General features: G+C 56.5%; 1 protein-coding gene and 2 long non-coding RNA genes across 4 annotated transcripts; 2 read left to right on the top strand and 1 right to left on the bottom strand.

Moving 5' to 3' along the window:
- Nucleotides 1-9,856: 9,856 nt before the first annotated feature.
- LOC121045154 (uncharacterized) lies at nucleotides 9,857-13,145 on the top strand. Of its 2 annotated transcripts, XR_005797615.1 has the most exons (4): nucleotides 9,857-9,939; nucleotides 11,916-12,006; nucleotides 12,528-12,712; nucleotides 12,853-13,145. It is a non-coding gene; the product is annotated as an uncharacterized LOC121045154 (long non-coding RNA). The 2 variants fall into 2 exon arrangements; XR_005797614.1 differs by having other exon boundaries at nucleotides 12,528-13,145.
- Nucleotides 13,146-14,713: 1,568 nt separating this feature from the next.
- Nucleotides 14,714-25,714, top strand: TBX21 (T-box transcription factor 21). The gene is made up of 6 exons (XM_040497321.1): nucleotides 14,714-15,412; nucleotides 22,669-22,823; nucleotides 23,174-23,295; nucleotides 23,840-23,998; nucleotides 24,134-24,195; nucleotides 24,438-25,714. The coding sequence occupies exons 1-6, from the start codon at nucleotides 14,922-14,924 to the stop codon at nucleotides 25,054-25,056; spliced, it is 1,608 nt and encodes a 535-aa protein (XP_040353255.1). The 5' UTR covers nucleotides 14,714-14,921; the 3' UTR covers nucleotides 25,057-25,714.
- On the bottom strand, nucleotides 23,343-24,756 carry LOC121044871 (uncharacterized). The gene is made up of 3 exons (XR_005797517.1): nucleotides 24,696-24,756; nucleotides 24,221-24,291; nucleotides 23,343-23,631 (listed from the first exon to the last, which is right to left on the bottom strand). It is a non-coding gene; the product is annotated as an uncharacterized LOC121044871 (long non-coding RNA).
- Nucleotides 25,715-25,734: the final 20 nt, after the last annotated feature.

Here is a 25,734-nt window from a genome sequence, read left to right as displayed (position 1 = left end):
TTATGTGTCTCTGGTCTTGGGCACTGTCCGAATCCCCTGCAGTGAGCACATGTGGGTCTCCTCCCCAGCAGCCAGCAGACTCAGCCTGTCACGCTTAGCTCCAGGTGCACAAAGGACATGACCATCCCAGTTACACACACACACACACACACACACACACACACACACACATCCTTCCTCACTTCCCAGGCCCCCAGCGACACCCACCTGCAGAGACGCACTTCTCCCAACACACATGGCATACACACACAGAATCTCACACAACCGGGAACACAGTGCCACACGGGTATGTCCCAGGTGCCACAGGGACACAGTCACACACTGCCTCGCATTACATATGACCTACGTGGCCCCTGGGAATGGTGCACACCAGCACACGCGTGAGGTCCAACACGCACGCTCCTGGTTTCCAAGCTGACCCCATTACCCCGTGGTGTGCTGGTCCGTGTTTAACAACTGGCTCTCCAGTCCAAGCTGCTGTTGTGCCGGCCCTGAGCCCTGGGGAGGGGTGAACATAATCTGCTCTTTCAAGCTGGCTCGAGCCAGAGCCAGCGCAGGCCCACCACCCTGTTATCCTTCATAGAAATCACATGATAAAGCTTAACCACAAATGGGCAGCCCCCAGGAGGCCTGCACCTGAGCTGCACTGACTCACCCTGGGGCAGATGCTTTCCCCATGGGGGTGCCTCCTTTCCCTCCCTTCTCCCACCCCCTCCACTCCTGTCCACATTCCACTTCCTGTCCCCTCACTTGTCCTCTTTCTCTGTCACCCGGGGCTGTGGGCTGTGTTTGGCACTCAGGCACACAACTTTCACCCTTGCTCCCCCCTCTCCCTCCCGTGGCAGTGGCCACCAGATGTGGAGGGGGACAGGCCCATAGCTAATTCAGGCAGGCTTCCAGGAGGAGGACAAGGAGATGCCCTGCGTTTCCAGAAAAACACAAACCTCTCCGCCTCCTTGCGCCTGGCCTGCCCCCCTTTGACTTATTCTTCTCCCTTGTCATCAGGACAAAGGGTCTGATCGACACACCCACACCTACACCACCACCTGCCCAACTGCGGGCCTGTGAGGGGAGGTGGGGAGAGCCTCTCCTCCGAGAGTGTTCTGAGAGTGAGGACCTCCGCATCTAACCGTGCTCTGGGAACATTGAATCACTCCTCAGAGCTTCCGTTTCTCAATTTGAGAAGGAAAGAAAAAAAAAAAAAAAAAAAAAAAAGGAAGGGTCTGGACCAGGTGGTTTTAATTTCCTTCTTGGCTCTGACATTTTGGCATTCTGTATTTCTGACAGTCTTCTAAAATCCGTTCTGTGGGAAGTATCCCTTATTGCTAATCCTGATCTTTTCCCAGCTCATGAGGGAAGAGAAGAGGTGTGGTTCGGGACCGGGGGACAGTGGGTACCACGGCCGAAGGAGCTGGAGACTGGGCCTGGGTGTCTGTAGGTTTGGGTTTGGGGCCGGGCAAGCCATGTACATTTGGGGAAGCTTCCAGCAGGCTCTGCTGCCTTTGCTACAGCTCCTAAATTATTCCTGAGGAAGAGGAATATATAAGAGGAAATGGGGTGAGGAAACGGTGTGGGAGGGGGAAGGGAGGAGGAAGGGAGGGAGGGAGGGAAGAAAAAAAGGGAAGGGAAGGGAAGGGAAGGGAAGGGAAGGGAAGGGAAGGGAAGGGAAGGGAAGGGAAGGGAAGGGAGAAAAAACATGAAATGAAAAGGGAAGAGGAAAAAAAAAAGTGTTCACCCTGGATCCAGGGAAGCAGCCAACCTAGCCAGTAAAGTTGCCAGGTGGGCATGAAGGTGACAGGAGAGAGAGGTGTTCCTGGTGGTTGACAAAGGCTTCCATGTGCATCTGTGAAGTGGGGGCAGTGCCAGGCCCTCCTGAGCTGGGCTGTCAGTGCCCTGGGCAGGGGCAGGGGCAGGGGTCCAGGAGGCACCCCTTCCCTGTGCCCGGGGCCTCCTGCCCCTGCAGTGCTGCTCCTCTGAAAACAACTCAAACCACAAAATTGGCTTGTGGTTGGGTGAATATCAGTCACTGCTATTCAGCTTGGCTTCCTAGGATGACTAAAGGGGTTGGAAGCCCACCTTAATAGCCCCCCAAATCTTCAGAGGAGTCAGAGGCAGAGATGGAAATGTGGTTTGTGTTGGAAACTTCTGCTGGGATCCGAGCTTCCGCATGGCAGGGCTGTAGGCACTGTGTCCCAGCATGTCTGTGGGCCCTGGGGTTTGCGGGGGGGGGGGGGGGTCACCAAGGTAGGAGGTAACATTATTAATTCCTGGGCCGCTTGGTCCAACTGCTTGGAGCAGGGAGGGGCTGAGGATGAGGACACTCAGGGCCCCTAAGGGTGTCCTCTCAATCTGCGTCTTCCAGCTCCAATTCTCAAGGGAGCCAGGAGCCAAGCTGCTGCTGAGGGCGGGACAGAGCACAGTGGTCCTCTGGGCAGGGCCTGGGTATCAGCCTGGCGGCCCAGGTGGTGCCTGGGCCTGGGACCAGAGTGCTCAGTTGGAATTTCCCCTCCCTGCCCCCACCCCCAGGTGGCCATGTGACCTGGAAACAGTCCCCTCTGCTCTCTGGGCCAAGTTCTGCTGAGGGTCTTTCAGGCAGGGTGGTAGAGATGGGAGAGGCCAGGCTGAGAAGGGAAACGCCCAGCCCCGGGCCCGCAGTCAGTGTCATGTAGACAGATAGTTCTGGAGTTGGACAGGGTCTGACCTCTCCATCCTTCCCAGAGTCAGGGAGAGAGAACCCAGGTGATCCTGGGTTCCAGGTGGAGGTAGGGCAGGTAAGAGCTGGATATTAATTTTTGTAATTTTTTTTTTTATTTTTGAGAGAGAGAGAGCAAGCAGGAGAGGAAGACAGAAACTGAAGCAGGCTCCAGGCTCTGAGCTGTCAGCACAGAGGCTTGAACTCACAGCCGTGAGATCATGACCAGAGCCAAAGTCTGATGCTTAACCGACTGAGCCACCCAGGCGCTCCTGCTTTTGGATATTAAAACTCTTGGCCCCCTTTCCTCCCTCCTCCTTTCTGTGCATCCACAAGGGAGGAAGTGGCATCCCTTCATCTCAATGTTATGCAAAGTGGGGTTAAAGCATCCTTTAGAAAGTTTTGCTATTTTTATTGATCTGTAACATCCCAAAGGAAGAAGTGCACTTGCCATGCAAATACAAGACAAGTATCCAGGCCCCTCCCCCCAACCCCATGCCACCCTCAGCCTCACCTATGGAGGAAGGGTGAGACGGAGTATCCCAGCTGCCTGGTCCTCCCGATTCCGGATTCCGGTTCCGGGCTTAGAAAAGGAGCCAAGTAACCGGAGGCAGGCGGGTCGGTCCTACCCCGGCTCTTTTTTCTTTTTTTGGTGACTTTCTCATTAAGACTTGATTTCTTCTTCTTGAGATGAAAGGCTTGGATCCTTTCAGTGCTGACCCTTTGCACTTCTGTGATGCCAGTGAAGAAAGAGAAAGGGCAACTGTACCTGTACCCTTGACCCTTCTGCCCTCCCCCCATCACCTGGGTCCTCGTAGGCCCCAGTGCCCAGCCCCGTCCCCGTCCTGGCCCTCACTCTCTTTCTGACTGGCCATTGTCTCAGTCTCTCTCTGTCTCCTGCTTTCACTCTGCCTCCCCATCTCTCTCTTTCTGTTTCGGTGCCTGCATTCCCCTCGCCTGCCCTAGGCTGGGGGTGGGCACACGTGAGTTCTAGATTGCTGACTCAGGCCATTCTAACCACACTCTCCCCAGGATTCGCTTTCCCCAAACTCCCCTGTCCTCACCTAGGGTCTGGGAACCGGGTCATCACGACCCCGGTTCTTGTCCCTTTGAGCCTTTATGCAGGTGGGAAGGTGGAGGGTCTGCACAACCTGTCTGGGAACCGACCCCCTCCCCCTACTGGCTGAGGGCTGGGGGTCCCCTGGTGAGCGGAAGACAAGTCAGTTTTCTGAAATGGGAAGTGCCTACCTCCTCACTGATTCCTGAATCCCCCAACCTCTGGGGGGGGGGGGGTCCAAGGTGGGGGGGCTTCTTCTCACTTTAGGAGGGGGAGGGGATTTGTTTCCTGACCTAGGCTAACGACGTGTGATTCTGGGAGGGATGCAGAGTGCATGTGGACAAGAAACATAGGAAGGAGATGCACGGAAAAAAATGTGTGTCACGCATAGACACGCCAGAAGCATGACATGTGTCCTCCTCCACCCCATCCTCATCCTTGGAGGTTAGCGGGGAGCCAACCCCCAGAAACAGCCATAGACGTGTGTTGAGTGTGTGAACACACACACACACACACACACACGCACGCACGCACGCGCGCACGCTCTGTGCTCTGGAGCACACATCCTGAGCTAGAGGAGCGGGACCGGGGAGCTGGGCTGAGTGGGGGAGGGGCAGGGCAGGGAGGGCAGGCTAGCTCCACCTCCCACCCCATGCCCCATGCCCACCGTCCGCCTCCCCGCCTCCCCATCTCCCCATAGCTGGCAAGGTCTCTGCCCCCTTGACTTTTCCCAGCTTCGAGGAAATACCTCCCTTTAGGGGAAAGCGAGATCGTGAGGGGAAGCAGGGGAAGCACTGACTCGGGCAGAGGCATGAGCCTGATTTTCCAGTCTGGGGCGGGGCGGAGGGATATGGCACTGGGGACGCCCAGGCGGTGGGTCCTGACTCAGAGCCAGAACCACAGAGCTCCTCTGCTATATTGTCGTCGGGGAACAAGAAGCCACCAGGTTTATAAGAAACTGCGATTCATCTCTGTCCCCTTCCACCCCTCTGCAAGGGACCAAGGTTAGACTCGAAGAAGAGTGTAGGCAAGGAAGAGACTCTGCCTCAGATTATCTTTTGGGAAATCTTCCCTGGGCTTGTTAAAGAAGGATGGTGGCAGGTTCAGGGCGGTTTAGCTCTTGAGAGGAGCTGGGGCCAGAGGATGGGACCCTCGATTTCCCCAAATAAGTTGTCAGAGAAAGCCCGCTCCTCACTCTCAGCCTAGAACAGGAGTTCTTTTTTTTTTTTTTTTTAATATGTTTTAATTTTATAGAGAGAGGAACAGCAGAGTGCAAGCAGGGGAGGGGCAGAGAGACAGGGAGATACAGAGTCCAAAGTAGGCTCCAGGCTCTGAGCTGTCAGCACAGAGCCGGAGGAGGGGCTCGAACCCAGGACCCCTGAGATCATGACCTGAGCCAAAGTCAGAGGCTCAACCGACTGAGCCACCCAGGCTCCCCAGAACAGGAGTGCTTAAGTCACACTCACTGTCTTCAGAGCTACTGCCGAGGCTGTGGCAGAGCTCTCTAGAACCATGGACAGTCGGGGTGACATAGGAGGAGCAGGGCAGCTGGTAGCTCCAGCTGGCTCTGCTGCCCCCTCTCAGCCACTGGCTCACAGGTCCCAAGGTGAGAGCAGGAGGGAGAGTGGTGCGGGTTCTGTTAGCAGAAGGGCAGAGCCGAAGGTGTGACGAACCTCGGAGCCGGCAGAGAGCGGGAGACAGCACTGCCTGGCAGGGAGCGTGCGCAGTGGCGTCCTCCCGTCATTTCTAAGAGCTGCCCAGGTCCCCTCCCAACTCAGACAGAAACACCTAACAGCCTGGATGTCTGGCAGTGGGCCCGGTTGCCAGGGGCAGGGAGTTCAGAGAAGTGAAGCATGCCCCTGCTTCCCAATCCTGCACCTGGAAACCAGGACTCCTGGATTCTTCCTGTCTGGACCCGTTTTCCGTTTTCCTCCACTGCTGCCAGGCCCAACCCGGCCTTGGCTGGGCATCTGAGCCGGTCCCTGCCCCTTTCAGTTCCTAAGTCTTGCTTCCCACCCCTTCTGAACATAAGTGGGATGGGATTTGCTGAGGAATGGGGTTCATTTCTGCAGGATCATCGGACAGAAAAGGACACAAGGACTGACTTCCCAAAGTACAGGGGAGCACCCACCAGGTGACTGGGGAAGCCTTAGGGTCTCGCCCTTCTCCAGAGAAAGGGAAAGGACTCTGAGCCACAAGTGGGCTGGGTAGGATACCTTGGGAGAACAGAAGGATAAGGAATCAAAACAACGGAGAGCCTGGGGGAAATTAAGCATCGGTTTTCCTCATCTGTAAAATGGGCAGAACAACAGTATCCTCTTTGCAGAGGCGGTCGGGTCACTAGCTGTGTGACCTTGACAAGGTACTTAATTTCTCTCTACTTCAGTTTCCTTCTCTGCAGAACAAGGACAATGATCCCTGCCCAGCTGACCTCATAGCATTGTGACGGCTAAAGAAATCAAAGGCATGAATTGCTTGGGATGTTCCCTTGTCTCATCCTCCCCGCCCCAAGCAGCAGTGTGGAGAGTGGGATAATCAGGAAGGACTCAGGTTTTTCCACTTTCCAAACTCACTGGAAGTCCAGGGATGGGACAAGGTATAAGCTGGACTGAGCACAATGTCTTGGGTAGCTGGGGCCCTGAGCCTTGGGTGGTGGCCTTAGGTCAGTGTGTGTGTGTGTGTGTGTGTGTGTGTGTGTGTGAGAGAGAGAGAGAGAGAGAGAGAGAGAGAGAGAGAGAGAGAGACAGAGACAGACAGACAGACAGAGAGGGAGAGGTGAAAACAGTGGACCCAGTATCTCGATTCACAGCCTCTTGTCCAGTTACTAAGGACTTGCCTGACCATAGCCATCCCTCCCCAACCACAGAACACGTCAGGCTCCGGTCCAGTGATTGGAAAGAAATGGAAGCAGGCATGGGAGGGGGGCAGTGATGGGCGGCCACACCAGCTTCGTGCCCCCTGTGGCTGGAGATGCGGGTCCAGGGGCTGTCTCAGGGCCCCGCACAGAGTGCCAGCTGCCCATGGCCCTAGTGGAAGAAGGTTGGCAGGACGCCTTGTGACACTTTCTGGGTAACTGAGGGGGGTGGGCAGCAGACGACAGGCTCCCGGGGAAATCTCAGACTTGCGTGTCACAGCGGATCTTTGTCTGGGGTGGTAAGTGGGGTTAAACTCAAGGTCAGACCCAGCCAAATCCATTTTCATGCCAACATGGCCTCGGGTGTCCTCCGTTGCCGTGGGAGGGACCCAGGTGTCCACTGAGCTGAGGATGCCACTGCTGATGCCTGATTTGTCCCTCCGCTCGGACACCGGTTCCTGGCCGGCTCCCGCCTGTGCCCGGGGTTTCCGAGGAACAGAGCAGGGCACGGGGAGCCACCATTCCACTCCCACAGTGCAGGGCTACGTCTCCATAGGTTGGAGGGATCTCAGAAAAGGAAATGGGACTGAGCTGCCATCCGAGGGGCTGGGGGAAGACGACTGAAAGAACTTCCCAACCGTAAGCAGATAGAGTGGGAGGTGGCTCTAAGCTGCTTCCGTGGAATGAACACACTTCAGTGGTGTTTCCGAGTTCTGTCTGATACAGGCAGTCACCGATCTTCCATCTATTAAGTGCTTGGAGATCATCAACCTGTCCCGGGCTCCCGGGTCCCCTACCTCACTCCTCCTTGCCCTGTCTTTGTCGTGTGCCTTTCCTGGGACACCGTGACGCTTCATGGCAGGAGTTGGGAAAGAGGAAAAGGATGGAAAGAGGGAAACGGAAGCTCTGAGAACAGGCTGGAGGGCCAAGTGGACCCCAAGCAGGATGCAGGGGTAGGTGAATTTGTTCAGCCGGGCAAGAGATGTGGGATAAGTCAGCAGGCTGCCTTTGTAGCAGGAGGGCTTGAGGCCAGAAGGTAAGAACAGCTTCCCGAGGGGGCCACAGTCTCGGTTTCTAGAATAGAATGTGTATATATGTCGCGGGCGGGGTGGGGTGGACAGAGGCTGCATCTTCCTGCCTTCGAGGAAGAAGATGGTGCAACAGGAAGGCCAGGAAGGCCAGAAGGCAGACTGCGGGTAGGGTCCCAAAGTGTCCCCATGAAACAGCGCTGAGGGAGACAGAGGGCCAGCTGCTGGGCCCGAAGCCTTCTTGTCCTCACTCCTAGCTCACCCGCCCCTGCAAATGTTCCCCAGCTCCCCCACCCCATTTTGGCCCAAAGCCCCCCGGGGGAAGCTACATGGCGTTCTCACCGCGGACCCAGTGCCGGCTGCAGCTTCTTCCCTCTGACCTATTTTTTAATCATCTGATGGGATTTCACCCCACCTCCCCCCCCAACCCAAAGCCCTGGCCCCCTGGGCCCGTCAGCTCCACGGCGTGTCAAAACTGCCCCTGTCACTTTGCGTTGGTTTCTCAGTCCAGCCGGCCCCTCCCCCAGGGCTTGAGAGCGATGGCTAATTACCCAGCTGCTGAGCCCCTACCGCCCTGCCCCTCCAGTCCCAGCCCCAACACAGGGGCCCAGGACCGCTGGGAGGAGAATCTGGGCCTCCTCACCCTCCTGCTGCGCAACAGGAAGTCCTTCCGTCTGTCTAACCTCCATTCTTCCCTCTGACCTGCCCCTAGCCCAATCACAGACACAGAGGGTGCTGGTAACGGATGGGACTTTGGGATACCCCTTGAGGGACCGAAAGGGCCGAGCAGTTTCCTGTGCTGGGTTTAGAGAAATCTTCTCTGTGCTCCCCACCCCACCCCTGCTCCCGCCCCACAGAGAGGGTCACTGGGGACTAGTGGTGGAGCCCGGATCAGAACCCAGAGCTCCCCATCTGTCTTTCCATTTGCCTCTGGGTCCTCTCCATTGATGCCTGTTTCAGTTTCTGTGCAACTCTGCCCCTACCCCTGACCAGGTGTGTCCCCTGCCACGTCCCTTGCCGTGGCCTGGCAGAGCTGCATCTGGTGTTTCAGGGCTATCCAGCTTGCTTTCGGCACCATTTAAGAATGGGACTTGTCCCCTCATCTCTGACCCCCATTTCCACCCACGTCCCCTTTTCCCTTCCTCTTTCGTCCATCCCTGGTCCAGCCCATCAGCCTGCTCCAGCTCGTCTCCACCCTACAATGTTAAGCCAAAGGACTCAGGCCGGAGACGACAGGCCCAGAGCAGACTCACAGATGGAGGCCTGGTCCCAGACAGACAGACAGACAGACGTGTAGCAGGCGCACTGAGATCGAGATAGAACTCAAGACCCTGATAGATGTAGAGAAACAGAGACAGACAGACTCAGAGGCCCAAAGAGAGCAGATGAGGTAGATGTGGAGCCTGCACTCAGGACAAACACACAGAGGTTTGACGGATCCTGGAGACAGAGGTGGATGTAAGGAAGACCCACCGCAACACAGGCAGAGACACAGGGACCCCGAGGGGCCCAGAATCAGGCAAACATACCAGAGCAACAGAGACCAGAAGCCCTAAAGACAAAGAGAGTCGTGGGACAAACAAGGATGCCTAGGGCTCACAGGAAGCCAATCTTAAGAGGGCCTTGGAGAGAGCCTGGCCCAGCAGGGAGTCTGCTGTCCTATGGTCAGAGGCCCTGGGGGTGGCCTTATATGAGAGGCACCTCACCCGGCAGAGCCCATGACCAGGAGCTGTCCCAAAGAGCGCAGGATGACAAGAGGGGAGCCTGGCTGTGAAGGGGTTAACTTGATTAGATCCCACTCACCCTTCTTTTTCTTCCCTCTCCTCCCTGTGGCGGTGCCCCCCCCCCCCAAGCTCCCTTTACCCTTAGCCCAGGGTATTCCCCTCCCCTCCTGGTAACCGGACCCTGCTTCCTGCCTGAGATTAAGGGCCTGTCTGCTGAGATTCCCCCAGGAAGGGGGGGGGGTGACACAGCCTCTCCCCCGGGGCCTCCCTGAAGCTTGGGCTTGCCCATCCATAACCTGGCCTGCCCCCCCCGCCCACCGTGATTACAGAGTTGCTCAAGTACCCAACATCTTAGCGTCCCTTCAGAAAGACACAGGAGCCCAGGCCTTGGAACACAGTGGGGGCGGGGGTGCTCTATGGAGGCACAGGAGTGGGGGCGGGGTGTGTGGGGTGTGGGTATTGTGTGAAGAGCTGGGGCGGGGGTGAGAACAGTTAGCGACCAAAAGAGATGGTCCCTGATAGGTGCCCATAGAGGGTGAAGGACTGAAATGGAGAAAGACCCAGGCATGGCCTGGAGCCAAAGGGTAAGGGCTGTCCAGCCTTGAGGGGGTGTGGGGCAGGGAAGGGTGAGCCAGCCTGGGGGTAAGAACCCAGAGCCTTTGACCTTGAGATGAGCCCACACTGACCCCCGGGGGCTGGGTGCTGGGGACACAGAACTCCTGCAGCTGTCATGGGGGGAGGGGTTCTACAGGTGCTCCCCTTCTGCCCTCCCTGGCTGTTAATCCGATGGTTCCGGCTGTGCTCTCTGAAGGACTGGCAATCTGGGCCGAAGGGGGAGGGCATTCAGGGCGGGTGAGGGGTGAGCAGAGGCAGATACCCAAGGAGCCCAGAGAGGCTGGACGTGGGACAAGAGAAGAGGTGTGGCTGTGGGGACTGTCACAGGGCTTGTCCCGCATGGCCCTGTGTGCTGTGTGTGGGCGCACACATGGCTCATGTATGTGCACAGAGGCTGCTGGGCTGCGAGGGGCAAGTGGGATGAGGGGCTCGAGAACTCTGGCCCTGGGATCACGTTGCTAGGAGCTCTTCAGGGGCAGTGGCTGAGCCTAATTGATCTCTGGGACCCCAGGATCCCTGGGGTCTGGCCCATCTCAGAGACATGAGTCTCCAGGGAATGGTGACTGGGCATTTCAGGAGGGGAAACCTGTCATCTCTGAGCTGGAGTCTTACGGAGAGGTTCTCATTAGGCCCAGGCAGGGCCCTTAGTGGAAGGCCGGAGGCTGGATTTGAGGACCCTTTGTGAGGGACCCACGGATACCACAGCGGGGAGAGGACAGCTTGGAAGAGAGGAAGAGAGGTGCCTCAGATCTGTGCCTGCCTCGGGGCGGGCAAACCCCTCCCCTTTACATTACCTCACAACTCCCTGGAGATGCAGTTCACCCAGCTTGTCCTTGGAGAAGGTCTACTGGCTCTCTTTGCTGACAAGGAAACCAGAGAGGTTAAGCTGCTCCAACAGGCCACACAGCCAGCAAGGGATGGAATCGGGGTTTCCATTTCCCTCTGCCCCACCCCCAGCACCCACAGGCAGCTCTGCCTTTGTAGACCTCCCTCTCACTCGCCCCTTGCTTCTCTTCTGTTTTGCCCGCCCCCCCCCCCCCGACTTGAGATTTCCTCAGTGGGGCACGTGTGGACTTCATGGTCCCTGCCCCTCTCCATCTCTAAATGCCTTTCAGAACAGCCCAGGCCTGGCACTGGCTCTCTTTCCTTTCTTGCCTCATCCCCAACAGGCTGTCCCCTTCTCTGTCACCTAGCCACCTTCTCACGGTCTCTCAGGCTGGGCCTGGGAGGGTGGAAGGGAGACATCCTGGGTCCTGATGCCTCTGAGTCTCCACGAACAGCCACCCTCTCCCAGCTTCCCCCAGCTGGCCACCCAGCCCTCCCTGCCCTGTGCCCCGTGCAGTGTGACCACATCCAGGAGCCTTCTGGATCCTGGGGGAGCTCAGCGATCCACACATTTTAAGGAGACAGCCCTGGGTGGCTGTTAGATTCTGGGGTGAGGGACGAATTATCCGGTCCTGAAGCTTCAGTCAGAACACCTTCTCCACGTCTGTGGCAGCCATAACTCAGTCCTTGAACCCTCTTCCATCCACTGCAGCCAGGCGCACACGCCCAGCAAGGTCAAGGCACGCTGAAGGTCTTTCTTTGGCCCTGGGCTTGGGGGTGGAAGAGTGGGGTGGGACGGGAGCTGAGAGTGGGATGCACAGACTTTCTGGAGCCCAGTGTCACTCGTAGTCCTTCTTGAACGCACGGATTCTGGGGACCGGCCACAGGTCGGGGAATCAGAATCTCTGGAGGCAGGTCCCGGGAACCCACACTGTAGCAGCCTTCTGGCACAGTTCCCGACCCACAGGTGTGGCGACCTGACAAGGAACCTTGAATACATGCAGGGAACAACAGGGTGAAGAAAACTAGTGTCCAAGCTGGTGGGTTAGGGGCAATTTTCTTTTCTGTTTTCCAGTGCGATTGCATGGACTTTTCATTTGTTGTTCTTGTTCTGTCTCAGAATGGGAAGGCAGACACTCTTGTGGGAAGGACACTGGATCAGGAGTCAAGACACCAGGGCTGCAGCCCTGGCTTGGCCGCCAACGGGATGTGTGAGTTTGGCGGGCCATTCAGTTTCCCACAGTCACCACCCAGCTTGTCTCCTAACATGGGATCTTTGTTGGAGACCATGACTCTCAAATCCTGGACACAGACCCTGTGTGTCTTTGCTCCGCCTCCCCCCCCCCCCCACCCCACCCCAGGGCCAGCCTTCTGGATGCTCAGCAGGTGCATGGGATGGGGGAGGAACTGGGAGGGGCAGTGATGGGGAAGTGAGGGGATCCCAGGGGACCTGGTGTCCTGAACCCCCTTTCCCACGCCTCCAGCCTCAGGGCCTGGGAAGAGGGTGAGGTGGCAACAGGAGGAGGAGGTGTCGCTGCCAGGGTTCTCACCCAAGCTGGCAGAGGGGCGGGACTGGCGGTGGTGACGCCAGGGCCACTCGGCCCCCGCTTTTCACAAGCACTTTCTTTTTTGGAAGAAATTGGAGTGAGGGGGTGAGGAATCGGGGGTTGATGACCCCCTAACAGCCCATCGAGTTACAGAGAGACTGCCTCCAATCACCTTCTTCCTCCAGGGACTGTCCCCAGGTCCACCTGACTCTGAGATTCATAATCCCTTCTGCCCTGGAAACCGGGGCCGGAGCTCAGGTCATCCTGTTCAGAGGCAGGGGGATGGATCTCTTGACCTGTGGATTGGCGTGGAAGAGAGGGGGGAGAGAGAGAAGGAGGAATAAAACTCCATTTGGCCTTCCACAGTCAGGTACTTAGCAAAAACGTCCCCCAAAAGAGATGTCAGCATTCAAGTCTCCTGGGGAAATTAGTCATTCAGGGAAGTGTTACTGAAATGTGTCGTGTTTCTCAAAAAGTAGCCAGGGGTCCCAAGGTCACCATCTCTTTCAGGCAATGCTGCCCCACTAGGAACAGCAGGCAGAAACTTCCTGCCTCCCTGAAGCATGGGGAAATGGTGGGTAAAAGGGTGGGAGGGGCCAGTCCCCAGTTCTGGTGCTGTCTCGTATCGGGTCTCCATTTTCAGGGGATGTGCTGATTCTCCCTCCCCCCACCCTCCCTGGGTCATGCCCGCCTCCTGGGGTCCCCAGCTTCTCCTTCACCTGCCAACCTGCCTCTCGGTTCAGCTCTAGTTGGGAGCAGAGAGTCCCCATGGAGCCCTAAGGGTGGAGCCCTGTTGGGCTGGGACAGCGATATAGAGATGGGGCCAGCCCCCAGGGGAGAAGTGAGGCGGGCTGGGAGGGTGCGGGGAGAGGAGAGGTTAACCTTTAACATGATGAAAATATGAAAGTATTTTTCAAAACCCTCTTTAAAATGTAAATCTTTATCTATATATTGACATGCAAAAAATTCCATGACACCTTATTGAGTGAAAAAAAAAAAACACATTACAAAGCAGCACGTGTGGTGTTTATATAAAATGTGTGTGTGTGTGTGTGTGTGTGTGTGTGTGTGTGTGTGTGTGTGTGTGTTCGCGCATAAGACAGAAAGGCTGTGTGCAGGGAGTGACGTCTGGAAAGGTGCTCACCAAAATGCGAATCCTGTTTGCCTCTGCGGGATGGAGTTTGGGGTGGTTTATTGTAACAGTCCCATTTTTACTGCTTACATTTTCTAGGAGTGTGCTTTATCCGTATGTGCAAGAAAACTCCCAATGATGCTGTTTTCAACTGGGGGGAAAGGATTGTTTTCATCCTAAGATGACTCTGTTAGTCAATAGAAAAACAAACTAGAGAAAGAAAAGCTCTAGTAGTGGTCCTATCTCACAGGCAGTCCTGCAGAACAAGTTGTGGGGTGGGGGGCATCCTGCCCCGTCAGCGGGCTCTGAACCTGTTCCCAGCAGCCTTCCGAGCAGAGGGAAGAATAGACTGGAAAGTGCTGCACAGGTCCACCCTCTAGGGTAAGGCTCGCAGCCCCTCTGAAAAGGAAATCAGCTTATTTCCCCCATTCTATGGTTGGGAGGCTGCCTTTCAGGCAAGGGAAGTGACTTGCCCAGGTCACACATACCTGAGTGACAGGCAGAGCCAGGGAGGAGACTCTGAGCACGGGCAGCCCAGGGCTGCTTCCAGTGCCCTGGCCGCCCCCGCCAGCCCTGCAAACCTGAAGCTGCAGCGGGTGCAATCCCTTTCAAGGAGCTCTTCCCGCTGCCCCCAGCTTCCAGCTCCGCCTTAGGGCTGTTGGAACGAGATGCATGGGACACAGCCCAGCTGGGTCTCTGCCCCCCCCCCCCCCCCCCCACCACCACCACGAGGAAGAGCGCAAACACTTCAAGGCACAGCCACCTAGCACAGAGCCTGGGCACACAGTGGGCATCAGTGATCTGCTGAATGTTCGCGGTCTAAGCAGTTCGGACTGGGTGCAGACCCCGCTGCTGCGCCGAGCGGCGAGTGCGGCCGCAAGGCCCTGTGAGTCTCATCTGGGCCATCACCGAAGGCTTCCTGTAGGAGGGGACCTTTGAGCTGAGCCTGGAAGGATGGGTGGAATTTCCACGAGGCTCCAGAAGAGAGAAACAGGCTGGCGTTTCGGGTGGACGGGTGGACTTTTCCAGAAGGCAGTCTTTAAGCGCGAACTTGGCGGCGCGCGGGGACCCGCCACGCCGTGGGGGCCTCCGGTCCTCGGCGGCTGCTTCGAATTTGCCGAGTATTAGCCACGAGGGGGCGGGGTGAGGCGGGGCGGGGCCGAGGTGGGGGGGTGGGGGGGAGCCCAGAGAGCTTCATAAAGCCACAGCAAAGGCGCCGCGACGCTAGTGACAGCGGCCCGCTGGAGAGGGAGCCCGGGAGCAGCTGCGCGCCCGCCAAACGCGGGCGCAGGACCCAGGCGTCCGAGCCCGGGCTCCGGTGGGGCCCCCCCCCCGCCCCCGCCCCCGCCCCCGGGGCCCCGCCCCTACTCTCAAGACCCCCACGCCTGCCCCCGCGCGGAGAGGGGCCGGTCCCCGACGGCTGCGGGAAGGTGCCAGCCCGCCCCGGATGGGCATCGTGGAGCCGGGCTGCGGAGACATGCTGACGGGCACCGAGCCGATGCCGGCGAGCGACGAGGGCCGGGCGCCCGGCGCCGACCCGCAGAACCGCTACTTCTACCCGGAGCCCGGCGCGCAGGACGCGGCCGACCGTCGCGGGGGCGCCAGCCTGGGGGCGCCGTACCCCGGGGGCGCCCTGGTGCCCGCTCCGCCGGGCCGCTTCCTCGGAGCCTACGCCTACCCGCCCCGGCCCCAGGCCGCCGGCTTCCCCGGGGTGGGCGAGCCCTTCCCGCCGACGGCGAGCGCCGAGGGCTACCAGCCTGGGGACGGCTATGGGGCCCCGGACCCGCGCTCGGTTCTCTACCCGGGGCCGCGCGAGGACTACGCGCTGCCGGCGGGGCTGGAGGTGTCCGGGAAGCTGAGAGTCGCGCTCAACAACCACCTGTTGTGGTCCAAGTTTAATCAGCACCAGACGGAGATGATCATCACCAAGCAGGGACGGTGAGTGAGACGCGCGCCCGGAACAAGTGTTCTGTTTTGTTTTGTTTTATCCTTCTCGTGTCGGAGCCCTTCACAGTTCGGCTTAGACTTTGGGGGTAGCAGGGAGGGAGTTGTAGTGGGGACAGGAAAGGTCTGAGTGTTGTTTTCTCCTAGGACATAGAACTCAGAAGGGAGATGGAGAGTGGGTGCAATGAGAAGTTGTCGTGGGTTAGGGGGGAGGGTACCTTTGGTTTCACCCAGAATTGGGGTGCGCCCTTGGATCACTCTCTGCCTCAGTGGGGGTCACGGTGGGCAGAGGGGGACATGTGTGTTGGGTTTGACAGGGCAGGACCCCTCTTAGCGCCTATGTGTGGGGAAATGGAAGAGAGGGCAGGGTCTTCCTGTACCCAACCCCTCCTATCCCCCCCTGCTCCCTACCCACTCCCAGCCCTTTTGCCAGTGTTGTGCTCAGGTCAGTTTTGGGAGGTGGGTAAGACTGGGATTTGGTGACACGGGGAAGCAGTCGCCAAGTTTCCCTTCCGGTAGTACTTTGAGATCATATGTCTGGTGTGAGTGTGTTTGGGGGGGGGGATGTGATAAAGTGTGTGGGGGGCACAGATCCCTTCCAGGCACAGGCCCTGACGGAAAGCACACATACCCATGGGCCTGAGCAGGTGACGCTGAGCCCCCAGGTCCCAGTTGGCCACCAGTCCCACTCTGCTCCCCGTGAGGTCTGTCCCCTGAAAGTCTGCCTCATCCCTGTCCAGATACTTTCCAGTCTACCATCCAGCCTGGGGAACCCCTGGCTCCACGGCTTAGTGTCCTATGAGCCCAGAGCATGCGGGGTAGGGTCTGGGGCTGAGGGTGCTGCTTCCGGAGAGAGCCTCCTGCGTGAGGAAAGAAAGAGAAACTTGCTGTTAGTGCGTTATTTGTTTAGTAAGCAACACCGAGTGGGCCCGGCCTGTGTCTGGCATGTGAGAGTATGCACCCACCCTTCCCAGTGGGGGCCTGTGTGTGGAGGGGCTGTGTCATCAGTGTGCCCGGGAGGTGTTGAAGGGCAGATACCCGGTGTGGGGGCTGGGGAGGGAGAAGCGAGAGGCCACCACGCTGGGCCAGGGTTGTGGGGTTGGCATTCAATGTAGACAGTGCTGGGATAGTCTTCCCTCCCAGTGATTTCTGTGGGGTGGCCTGGGATTGAGGGGCCTGTCCACCAATCACAAACAGCTTCAAGTTGCTGAGTTGTTTCTCTTTCTCTGGGATGAACCCAGGGAAGTTGGCATTGTCTTTTATTATGGCATTGGCCTTCATCCCCTAAACCTTCTGATGGTTCCTCTCTGTGCCCCCCCCCAACCCCGGCCCGCTGAGAGTGCTCCCAGGCACAGCCCAGGCTTCTAGTCCCATCAAGTTTGAATTGGAGGGGACCCAGAAGATCCTGTCCAGTCCCCTCCCTGCACAGACAGGGAAGCGGGCTCAGAGACACTAAGAGACTCTTCTGAGGTTGCACAGCATAGCCGTCACTGGCAGAACTGGCACCAGAATCCAGACGGTACCCGCCTGGCTTTCTTTCTCCAGCCCCTCACGGCCAGGAGTAAAAACAGCAGCCTATACTGTCCAAAGGCATTGATGCATTCAGAGTGCTTTCACTTCCATTATTTTACAGTATGCTACGTAGGTCAAGCCGTCTCCCCATTTATAGGTAGGGGTGCTGAAGCCTAGGGACCGAGTGGCTCGCACTCTGTCACCCAGCAGACCTGAACTCAGGCCTCCGCTCTCCTCAGATGGTCAGGAAGCCCTTCCCACCCTGGGGGAAGGCCCTGGCCTCCCTACAATTGGCCCTTCCAGCCTTGAGGGGTGGGGTGGACGGAGCATTGGCCAGAATGTCAGGGACCCAATGGGCGCCGGGCTGGCGGCGGGCTGCCCGCAGTCTGGCGAGGGAGGTGTCTCACAGGGATGTGTCTCTGCGGGTCCCCATCGCTACCCTGTGGCCTCCTTCTTTCCTTCGTGTTCTTGCTGCATAATTCTCTCTTGATGAGTTTTGTTGTCTCCCTTTGAGATCCATACACCTACTTTCTTTTATTACGAAAAGTTCCAATATATACAAAAGCAAAGAGAAAAACCTTACAGGCCTCCACCCACCCATCACCAGCCTCGGCAGTAGTCACCCCTGGTCCAATCTTGTTTCTTCTTTATTCTCACTCACCTCACTTCCGCCTCCCACTCCCCAGTCTGCAGCTTTATCGGTGATGATGTTAAGGATTTAGTAAGTAAATCCTAGACACTATGAAAGAGTTTTCATCCTTCAAATTTCTCGATGTGCGTCTAAAAATGGCTTTTGAAAAGTAAACACGGGGCGCCCGGGTGGCTCAGTCGGCTGAGTGTCAGACTTCGGCTCGGGTCATGATCTCACCGTTTGTGAGTTCAAGCCCTGCATCGGGCTCTGTGCTGACAGCTCAGAGCCTGGAGTCTGTTATGGATTCTGTGTCTCTCTCTTTCTCTGTCCCTCCCCCACTCATGCTCTGTGTGTCTCTCTCTTTCAAAAATAAATAAACGTTAAAAAAAATAAAGAAATAAAATAAAAGCGAGCACGATACTATTAGCAAACCTGAGAAGAAATTCATAAATAGCATCAAATTTCCCAGATCATTTTGTAATTGTGTGTGACTGTGTCACAATCCTCACGCTTTCGATCCATCCTGAGGGACAGCTTCGGACACTCTGAGGTCCCTGTTAGAAGGGGACCTCACCATCTCCTTTGATGCCTCCCTTGGAGCAGGCCTCAGGGGTCCCATGGTGGGGTGGAAGGGACAGAGAACATACCATCCCCAGTTCAGTCCCACTGGCCCCAACTCAGCCCCGTACCTGAACTTGGGCTCCAGCGATCTGGGAAGTCGGCGGCCATTTCCTTGTGCTACTGACTTCTGAAAAGTAAGCCTTGGGCTCAGAGAACGGCACCCTTCCTATCCTGCTTTGGAGAGCTGGCCTGTCCCCCCGTGGGTTCCAGTGACCTGCCAGTCACCACCGCATCACCCACGGCCTTCTTCCTTTTTGAAAAATCCTTCCAGCCCAGGCCCACCCACAGCCCCACAGCCTTTTGCCTTGGGCTGACTCACTCCCTCCCAGATCCTTCCTCTCCCACCCACCCTAGACCCATCCCTCACTATGGACAAGCGACAGTCGCTCTCTCCTCCATGGGCAGTAGCAGCCAGGTGGGGAGCGGCAGTGGGGGTGGGGATGGCAGTTCCCAGCTCCAGAGACTGACCCAGGCCTCTCGGGTGGGACCGGGAGGGGAAAGTGAGATAAAATGTTGGACCAAGTGGAGACGTTGGAGTTGAAGTTTGTGTGTTTGTGAAGTTTCGGGGCGCCTACACCGGACTTGCGCTGTATTTCTGTGTGGCAGCGCGTGTGTGTGCTGTGAATGTGTTGGTGTGCAGAGAATAGTTGATGGTAGACATTCTCAGTAGAGGAAGAGAGAGGCGGGTGTCTGTGTGTGTGGGTGTGTGGGTGTGCATTCATTGCTGGCAATCCCCACTTTTCTGGGTGTGATTAGTTGATTATTATAATTAAGATAACTTTGGGTAGTTCTGTTGTTAAGGAGCTCAATTTGCATTTGTGTATGTATGTGTGAATTTAGGGGTTGATAAAACAATTTCAGTGCTAACCGATCCTGGGTCACTGGCCTCCTAGCCATGGTGGTTTTCCCTTCTCCACGTTCCCGACTCGGAGAACTTCTTAGATCTTTAAAACAACTAAAAAAAATTTTTTTTAATGTTTTATTTATTTTTGAGAGAGAGAGAGAGAGAGAGAGAGCGTGAGCAGGGGAGGGGCAGAGCGAGAGGGAGACCCAGAATCCGAAGCAGGCTCCAGGCTCTGAGCTGTCGGCATAGAGCCAGACGTGGGGTTCGAACTCACGAACCGTGAGATCATGACCTGAGCTGAAACCAAGAGTCCAATGCTTAACCAACTGAGCCACTCAGATGCCCCTAAGACAATTTTTTTTTTTTTTTAGTTCTAAGCCTCTTTAATTTGGACTCACTGGCTTAATTTCTCTTGGGGCAGGTGAAAACAGCTTTGTTTTCCATCGGCTGTTTGCTAGTGACTATCTAATTTCCATGAAGTTGGATCTGAGGTTGATGGGGGGGGGGTAGGGGAGATCCTTTGATGCCTGAGCACATTTTGCATTTCGATAGGTACAAGGTAGTGCTGGGATATCCTCCTAAAAGGTGATACTAATCTACACCCGCACCAGTAGCGTGTGAGAGGACCCCTTTCCCTACAGACTCAGCAGCGTTGGATATCAGTTGTGAACCACTTTGCCAACATGACTGATGAAAAATCACCTCCTTTTAATCTACGTAATGACGGTGAATTGGAACACATCAGAGGCGTTCAGGATGGGGTGGAGGGTGTGGTGACCCTGCGAATCGTTTCAAGATGGGATAGTCCTGAGCCCTAGCTCAGGAATTTAGAGTCTCAGGCCCTGTCCTCTGAGGGCACGATGGTAAGTGGTCTTTTTGGTTTTTTATTTTTTTATATATATTTTTTAACGTTTACTTTATTTTTGAGAGAGAGAGCGCGAGCGGGGCAGGGGCAGAGAGAGAGGGAGACACAGAATGCGAAGCAGGCCCCAGGCTCTGAGTTGTCAGCACAGAGCCTGACGTGGGGCTCGAACCCACAAACCGTGAGATCTTGACCTGAGCCGAAGTCGGACGCTTAACCGACTGAGCCCCCCCCCCCAGGCGCCCCGTAAGTGGTCTTTTTGAAGGGCTTCCTTTGGCATCAGACCGTGTTCCTTCCCAGCAAAGTGTCATGTAAATCAGGGGCTATTTTGGGATTCCAGCTGGTGGTGATTCTAGACTTTTAGGGTGAAATGAGACCTCCCTTCTCTTCTCCCTTTCCCCCATTCTCTTCCCGCTTCTCCTGCATTTCCCTCTACCAGAGCTAAGCAGGGTAGAGAGATGGCCCCCAGGGCATGTATGCTGCAGTCAGGAGCCCCCGACACTGTTCTCCCACCAAGGATCCGTCAACACGGCTCTCCAGTCCTTGGCTGCTTCAAGTATAAACTTAGAAGTAACATTGTACATTTCAGGGGCTCCTGGGTGGCCCAGTGGATTAAGCATCCAACTTTGGCTCAGGTCGTGATCTCACGGTTTGTGAGTTTGAGCCCTGCATCGGGCTCTTGGCTGTCTGTGTCGGGCTCGCTTCGGATCCTCTGCGTCCCTCTCTCTCTGCCCTTCCCCTGCTCACGCTCTCCCTCTCTCAAAAATAACTAATAAAGAAACAGAAATTTTTTAAATTACCTTTCAAAGGATGCTAAGTAGAGACACAATGAATACGTTCCTTCTCTTCCTTTATTCCTACAAGTTTGAAGGGGAGCTGGTTATGATACAAAAAATGTGTGCGACCCGACTGCGTCATAGAAGGAGTCGGTGGTAGAGACCGAGTTGAAAATATCGCCCCAACCTTAATTGTTCAAGGCCTCATCTGTCACCTTTGATTTCTCAAGTCAGCTGGCCTGCTGAGCCCCTGGGCTCCAGAACTCTGGACGCTTGCTTGGGGTCCTTGGGCCTGAGGGCCTGAGGGCTTTGATAGCTCGGGGCCTGGGAGAGGGTGGGGTGGAGGAGGGACCGGATGAGCTGAGTTTCGCATCTTTCAAACTTCTTAACAGCTCTCAGAGGAAAAATGAACAGGAGTTACTGTCCCCACTTACAGGTGAAGAAACTGAGGTTTGGTTTGGGAATTAACTTATCTAAGGTCATAGGGCCAGTAAGCCTTTTTTTTTTTTTTTTCTCAGCATAGGAGAGTCCGGAGAAGACAGGAATGTCGGGAGACCTTCCCAAGGTTCTTAAGGGTGTCGTTCTGGGAATGCCTAAGGACTAGGATGCCCCCCGAAAGTGTTCCTAGGTCTCTGGCACTCTCCCTCCCCCAGGTCTCCTGACTCAGGGACTGGTGTCTTTCTTCCCACCCTGCATGACTTCTTGTAGGAGGAGGGGAGAGGTGTGTGGGAATGAAACGTAATTCTGATGAGGGTGAGATTCTGCCATCCTGCAAAATCTGCTCTTCCTGCTTGGGTTGGAAAAGAAAAGCCAAGCCATCAGGATTGGTGATGGTGGAAGTGGCGAGATGGGTGTGGTGTGAAAGTGCTTCCTTCTCCGGCTCTCTTGCTCTGGCGCGATAGAGGATAATACAGCATCCCAACCTCGACTCCCTCCACTTTTCCTGGGAGCCAGGCCTTTGAGAGTGGGGACTGTGCTCAACAGAATCCTCTTCCAGGTGGCTGGGAAGTTCCACCTAGGATTTTAGCTACTTCTCTGAAGGCTGAGGCCTGGGGCAGGCCATCCACAGACATCTGGCCCCCGGAGGGGGCTGGGGGCAGGGGGAGCCTGGGTGCCACAGGGCTGGGAGCATCATGGCACCGCGAGGACCACAGTGGAGAGGATGGGGCGGGGACTGAGACGGGACGAGGGCTTGGGAGACTGAGGCATGAGGGCCTATGGGGAAGTGCCTCTGGGGGGCTGGCTTGTGGCTTTGCTCCCGGCTAGGAAGCAAACTAAGATTCGAGACCGTGTCCATCAACTGACCCTCTGAAAGAAGAACAGCGAAAAAGCCCTGATTCATAGTGTTTGCTGATTTCCGTGGTGCAACTATCCCTATGGTGGCTGATTTCAAGCTACGCTTGTGGTATCCCTGGATGCAGAGTTGGGAGGAGACGTGCCGTAGCACGGTTATCTAGTATTTTCCGCCAGGTGGGAACAAGAGATGTAAGTAACCTCAAGATGGGGCGCCTGGGTGGTTCAGTCAGCTAAGCGTCTGGCTTCAGCTCAGGTCATGATCTCACGGCTGGTGAGTTCGAGCCCCATGTCGGGCTCTGTGCGGACCGCTCGGAACCCGGGAGTGTGCGTTGGGATTCTGTGTCGCCGGCTCTCTCTGCCTCTCCCCCGCCGGCTCTCTGTCTCTCAAAAATAAATAAACATTAAAAAACTGAAAACAGAAAAAAAGTAACCTCAGGAGCAGAGATAACAGGAACATGTAGTAAACGAACTGAGAAGCGATGAGTTTTGCGTATTTATCACCTCGGCTGATAATGTATTTAATAGTAAGTTGATATAATTTCAGTTTTAGTTATGGCATTGTTTAGCGACTGGCTGGCATTTCCGCTTGGCTCTCTTGAGGGGTGGAAGCTGACTCCAGCACATGGCTGAAAGCCTTGGCACAGGGGTGGCTGTCTGCGACGTGGGGGGGGGCTGATGGATGTTGGTGGGTCTTTCTGTTCTCCCTAGGCGGATGTTCCCGTTCTTGTCATTTACTGTGGCGGGGCTGGAGCCCACCAGCCATTACCGGATGTTCGTGGACGTGGTCTTGGTGGACCAGCACCACTGGCGGTATCAGAGCGGCAAGTGGGTGCAGTGTGGCAAGGCTGAGGGCAACATGCCAGGTAGGAAGCCCCCTGGAGAACCCTGGAGGCTCTTTTTCGCCGAGACTGAGCGCCCCCTGGTGGACCCAGGAGGAACCCGCGAGCCACTGCCCGCTACACCTAAGCCTTAACTCCCCATCCCACCCTTGTCCCCTCCCACTTCTCACCCCGTTCTGTTTGTCCTCTCTTCTCTCTTCTGCCTTAGCCTGTCTTCTGCTCAGTCCTCTGTGCCCACCTCCCCTTGCCCTGACCCATCTAGTCCTGCCCCTGCAGCCTTTTCGACATCCCCCTCCGAACAGGCAAAGAAGCCCCATCTCACCAGGGCTCTGGTCCCCCGGGGGCTGCATGCCAAAGAGGTTAACTGTCCACAGGAAACCGCCTGTACGTCCACCCAGATTCCCCCAATACTGGAGCCCATTGGATGCGCCAGGAAGTTTCGTTCGGGAAACTAAAGCTCACGAACAACAAAGGGGCCTCTAACAATGTGACCCAGGTGGGATTCCTCGCCACCCCCCACCCCTCCTGGCTGATTCTGTTCTGTGAAAGTCCCTTTTCTTCCTCTCTGACTCTGGTTCTTTTCCATGCACCGTGCGGGGAAGATGAGGTGGGAGGAAGCTGAGTCTCAGGGGCAGACACGGGGTTGCATTCAGGATGACATGGGCCAAGGTGGCCCTGGGGGTTTCTTCATCAAACCCGAGGCCGCCATCACTTGTGTGCCATGCCGGGCATAGGGTTGGTGCCCGCGGCCTCAGGAAATGGACGCGGAGTCTAAGTTGAACAGAGCCTTGAGAAGCCTTGCTTGTGCTAATACCTTGGTCACAACGGACATCTGTGGGTAGGAAACAGGGCAAGAGGGCAGAAGTGGTGCCCTGGAGAGGCTGGGCACCAGAGTTAGAAGGCCTGGGGGAAGCTACGTGGTAGCAGGGCAGGGGAATGGACGCTATGACCTCAGGGTCCCTTCTAGCCTGGCCACAGGACCAGCCGTGGGTGGGGGTAGAGGACCCGTAGACCCCCACAAGCATGTGGCTCTCTCTCAGATGATCGTGCTCCAGTCTCTCCATAAGTACCAGCCTCGGCTACACATCGTCGAGGTGAACGATGGGGAGCCGGAGGTGGCCTGCAACGCCTCCAACACGCATGTCTTCACCTTCCAAGAGACCCAGTTCATTGCCGTGACCGCCTACCAGAATGCAGAGGTGAGGGCTGCCGGGTGGGGCTGAGCCTCGAGGGACAGGAGGGGAGAGGGAGGCCCACAGGCTTCCCTGGTGGGGAATTCCAAAGTTCTCTGGCACCAGACTCAGGACTCAGGTGCCTCTGTTTCCCCTCTCCAGATCACTCAGCTGAAAATTGATAATAACCCTTTTGCCAAAGGATTCCGGGAGAACTTTGAGTCGTAAGTGCCACTGGGTTCAGCTCACCTTTGCAGAGGGCCTCCTCTTGGTTCCTCCTGGGACTCGGCTCCAGACTGGTGCTGAGCACGTCTCCTTCCCTGGGGGTGGGCAGGGGTGGGGTGGATGCTGGAGGGCCGGCAGGGCAAGAGGGTCCAGGGAGGGACGTGCAGTAGGCAGGCTTACAGGTCAGTGGTTCTGTTTGTGACCGCTTTTCTTGCCTCCTTTTTTTTTTTTTTTTTTTTAGCATGTATGCATCTGTTGACAGCAGCGTCCCCTCCCCGCCTGGACCCAACTGTCAGTTGCTTGGGGGAGACCACTACTCTCCTCTCCTACCCAACCAGTATCCCGTTCCCAGTCGCTTCTACTCCGACCTTCCCGGGCAAGCCAAGGATGTGGTTTCCCAGCCTTACTGGCTGGGACCCCCCCGGGACCACAGCTATGAGGCCGAGTTTCGAGCGGTCAGCATGAAGCCTGCATTCCTGCCCTCCGCCCCTGGACCCACCGTGTCCTACTACCGAGGCCAAGAGGTCCTGACGCCTGGAGCTGGCTGGCCTGTGGCCCCCCAGTACCCTCCCAAGATGGGCCCAGGCAGCTGGTTCCGCCCCATGCGGACTCTGCCCATGGAACCCGGTCCCGGAGCTTCAGAGGGACGGGGCCCGGAGGACCAGGGCTCCCCCTCCGTGTGGACTGAGATCACCCCGCTGCGGCCGGAGTCCAGTGACTCAGGACTGGGCGAAGGAGACTCTAAGAGGAGGCGTGTGTCCCCCTATCCTTCCAGCGGCGATAGCTCCTCCCCTGCTGGGGCCCCTTCTCCTTTTGATAAGGAAACCGAAGGCCAGTTTTATAGCTATTTTCCCAACTGAGGGGATGACATGGGGAAAGGCACAGAAACAGTGTTATCAGGTTGGAGGACACCAACTAATGCAGACGACAGACTCAGGACTGAGAGGCCCCAGCTCCCTCTGTCTCTTCTCCTTTTGTAGTTGGTTGAGGAAGAGGGGGTTCAGGGGTTCACTTGCTGCTTCCGGCCCACGATGAAACCTGAGAGGAGTGTCCCCTGCCCCTTCCTCGGCCCTAACTACAATCATTTCCCTGGTGCTGCTTCTGGCTGGGGGTTCCCAGCTGGAGAACAGAGAACGGAGAACAAGAGGGTCTTGGCCACAAAGGAGCTTTCCGCTCTTCTCTGGGACTGGGTAGGGGTCCAGTGGGGCTGGCTGGGAACTGGAGACCGTCTTCCTTTATAGAACTAACTTTGCGCAGTTTCGTTTGCGCCGATGACTTTGGGCGGCTGGCCCGGACCCCCCCTGCGCAGAGACAGTGGGGTCCCAAGGAAGGGCGGGGAAGGGGGGGGTTGGTGCACACCTCAAGAAGCGAAGTCTTTGGGGGTGGTGATTATGGGGGCACGCACGCTTTTTTTCTTTTTCCTTTTTGGAATGGGGAGGCTATTTATTGTACAGAGAGTGGTGTCTGGATATATTTCTTTTGTCTTCATCACTTTCTGCAAATAAACATGAAACTGGAGAATGTGTCCTGCTTCAGGG

The sequence above is a fragment of the Herpailurus yagouaroundi genome, unplaced genomic scaffold (assembly GCF_014898765.1).
Source record: "Herpailurus yagouaroundi ecotype Mexico unplaced genomic scaffold, PumYag 189, whole genome shotgun sequence".
In the NCBI taxonomy this organism is placed as follows: domain Eukaryota; kingdom Metazoa; phylum Chordata; class Mammalia; order Carnivora; family Felidae; genus Herpailurus; species Herpailurus yagouaroundi.
Note: the sequence above shows the minus strand (reverse complement) of the source record. Positions and strands in the feature narration are given on the sequence as shown.

Excerpts from the sequence above, each read along its gene's own strand:
- TBX21 (XM_040497321.1), top strand. The coding sequence starts at position 14,922 with ATGGGCATCGTGGAGCCGGGCTGCGGAGACATGCTGACGGGCACCGAG. Across the intron at positions 23,296-23,839 it reads CCTCTAACAATGTGACCCAG|ATGATCGTGCTCCAGTCTCT; the intron begins GTGGGATTCCTC and ends GCTCTCTCTCAG. Across the intron at positions 24,196-24,437 it reads TTCCGGGAGAACTTTGAGTC|CATGTATGCATCTGTTGACA; the intron begins GTAAGTGCCACT and ends TTTTTTTTTTAG.